The sequence below is a fragment of the Arachis ipaensis genome, chromosome B04, assembly GCF_000816755.2.
Source record: "Arachis ipaensis cultivar K30076 chromosome B04, Araip1.1, whole genome shotgun sequence".
Lineage (NCBI taxonomy): Eukaryota > Viridiplantae > Streptophyta > Magnoliopsida > Fabales > Fabaceae > Arachis > Arachis ipaensis.
In genome coordinates, this window is record NC_029788.2 from 2,499,407 (window position 1) to 2,501,149 (window position 1,743).

At 33.7% G+C, this 1,743-nt stretch overlaps 1 protein-coding gene across 1 annotated transcript in view; it reads left to right on the plus strand.

Moving 5' to 3' along the window:
• Positions 1 to 1,743, plus strand: part of LOC107638246 (probable acyl-activating enzyme 16, chloroplastic) — a gene marked incomplete in the record, with an annotated part of 12,665 nt that overhangs the window by 6,288 nt on the left and 4,634 nt on the right. The window contains 2 exon segments of the mRNA XM_021120417.1: positions 177 to 282; positions 1,063 to 1,221. Of these exon segments, the coding sequence (XP_020976076.1) occupies positions 177 to 282; positions 1,063 to 1,221 (265 nt within the window).

Below are 1,743 nucleotides of genomic sequence, written 5' to 3' on the forward strand. Positions count from 1 at the left end.
GGGGGGGGAAGAAGGGGGGGGGGGGGGGGGGGGTTCTTTTTTTAATGTATATTGTACTTTTGAAGATCCTACCAGATTGTAAAATTTCTTAATCACATGTTGTGTTTTTCATTTAGAAGGTTTATATTTCTCACAAACTTGACTGCTATTGTTTCCGTGGATTGTACCTTCTGCAGTGGCATCCAGAAGCAGATATCTACAAGCTCCCTAATCAGAAAGCTTGTTGCACTCACATTCATTAGGATCAGCTTAGCATACATGGAGTGTAAGCGGATTTATGAGGTCTGATCATTAGCTCTCACTGTGTGGTCTCTGTAATGTTAACATGAATTCACTTGTATTTAATGATGTTATCACATAATGTGTTTTATACACAAACAGTTGGTGTTGCTCTTAACTCATTAAATATGTTCATAAAAATGTTGGTTGACGGTGTTATTCTAAGAATATTCCCACAATGACCAGTCCTATTATGGTTTCTATGCATTATACAAGTCTTTTTCCAGCTTCCTTCCTTTTCTGGAGCGAAAAAATGAAAAGATTATGGGCTGACCCTAATGTTTGGACAGAATTTTGTTGCATGACACTTTGTGCTGCCACTGAATTAGTTTTTTTTTTTTGTGCAAAAAAAAGGGGAAAGAAAAGAAACTATGATAAGATAAGGCACAACAAAATAGAAATTTGTCCAAGCACCAACAAATTGCCTAATCATATCTTATGTCGTTAAAGAACCATTTCTTTCCCGAACATCATTCATGAGATAGTTCATGCTCATTTGTTACTTGAGAAAAACCATGTTTTCTGTCTTTTGCTTTGGATTGAAAAATAAAATAATGCATGGATGAAGCTGTATGTGTGCTTTGTGAAGGATTGAATAAGTCAATAACTGGTATGGTAGATAAATGTCCAATAATTTTTTTTATTTTCTTTTTTCCCCCACTATATTCACAAGTTTTATTTATGAGTACAGTGCACTTTTTTCATCAGATCAAGAGTATATACGTAGTAATTCTACTTCTTCCCAAATATATTTTCTCTAATAAGCTCTGGTTATGTTTGTAGGGTAAATGTCTAACAAAGAATGAGAAGCAGCCTTCTTATCTGTATTCAACGTTGGAATGGTTGTGGGCAAGAGTAGTTGCTGCAATAATATTTCCAATTCATATGTTGGCAAAGAAAGTGGTCTACAGTAAAATCCATTCAGCTATTGGAATATCAAAGGTCTTGCTATTATATGCTTATTTAATTTCTATTCATTTTTGAGGTGTGTCATACTGGTTGTTCCTTGCATTAAGTTTTGAGCAAATATTTCTAGTTTATGTTTCCATGAGTACTTTGCAAACTGGTTGAAGATGTTTAAAGTGGGTTTTGAGTAATCATCTATTGACTTAGTTAACCTAGTTAGTGGTTAGTTATTCAAATATTTTGACTATTTATACAGTATTCCCTCCATTCCAAAATATCCAGATTTTTCTAAGATTCTATTCTATTTGAGTCTGTCAGTTGTTTGCTTCTATAATATTTTCCACCATTTCCTTGCTCATAATTCTCCTTTGTAAATTAGCTTTAGAAAGTCCGGTGAGACTTTTTGTTTTTGTTTTTCTTTTTAATTTAAAGGGTGTGTGTTTATTGGTGGCAGCACTCGAGCAAACATTATCTATGAACTTTGGTTTGTCAAGTAAAGTTCAACTCAAGTCTCAAGGTTTTCTTCTTTGTTTGAATTATAGTAAGGAAAAGTTTCCT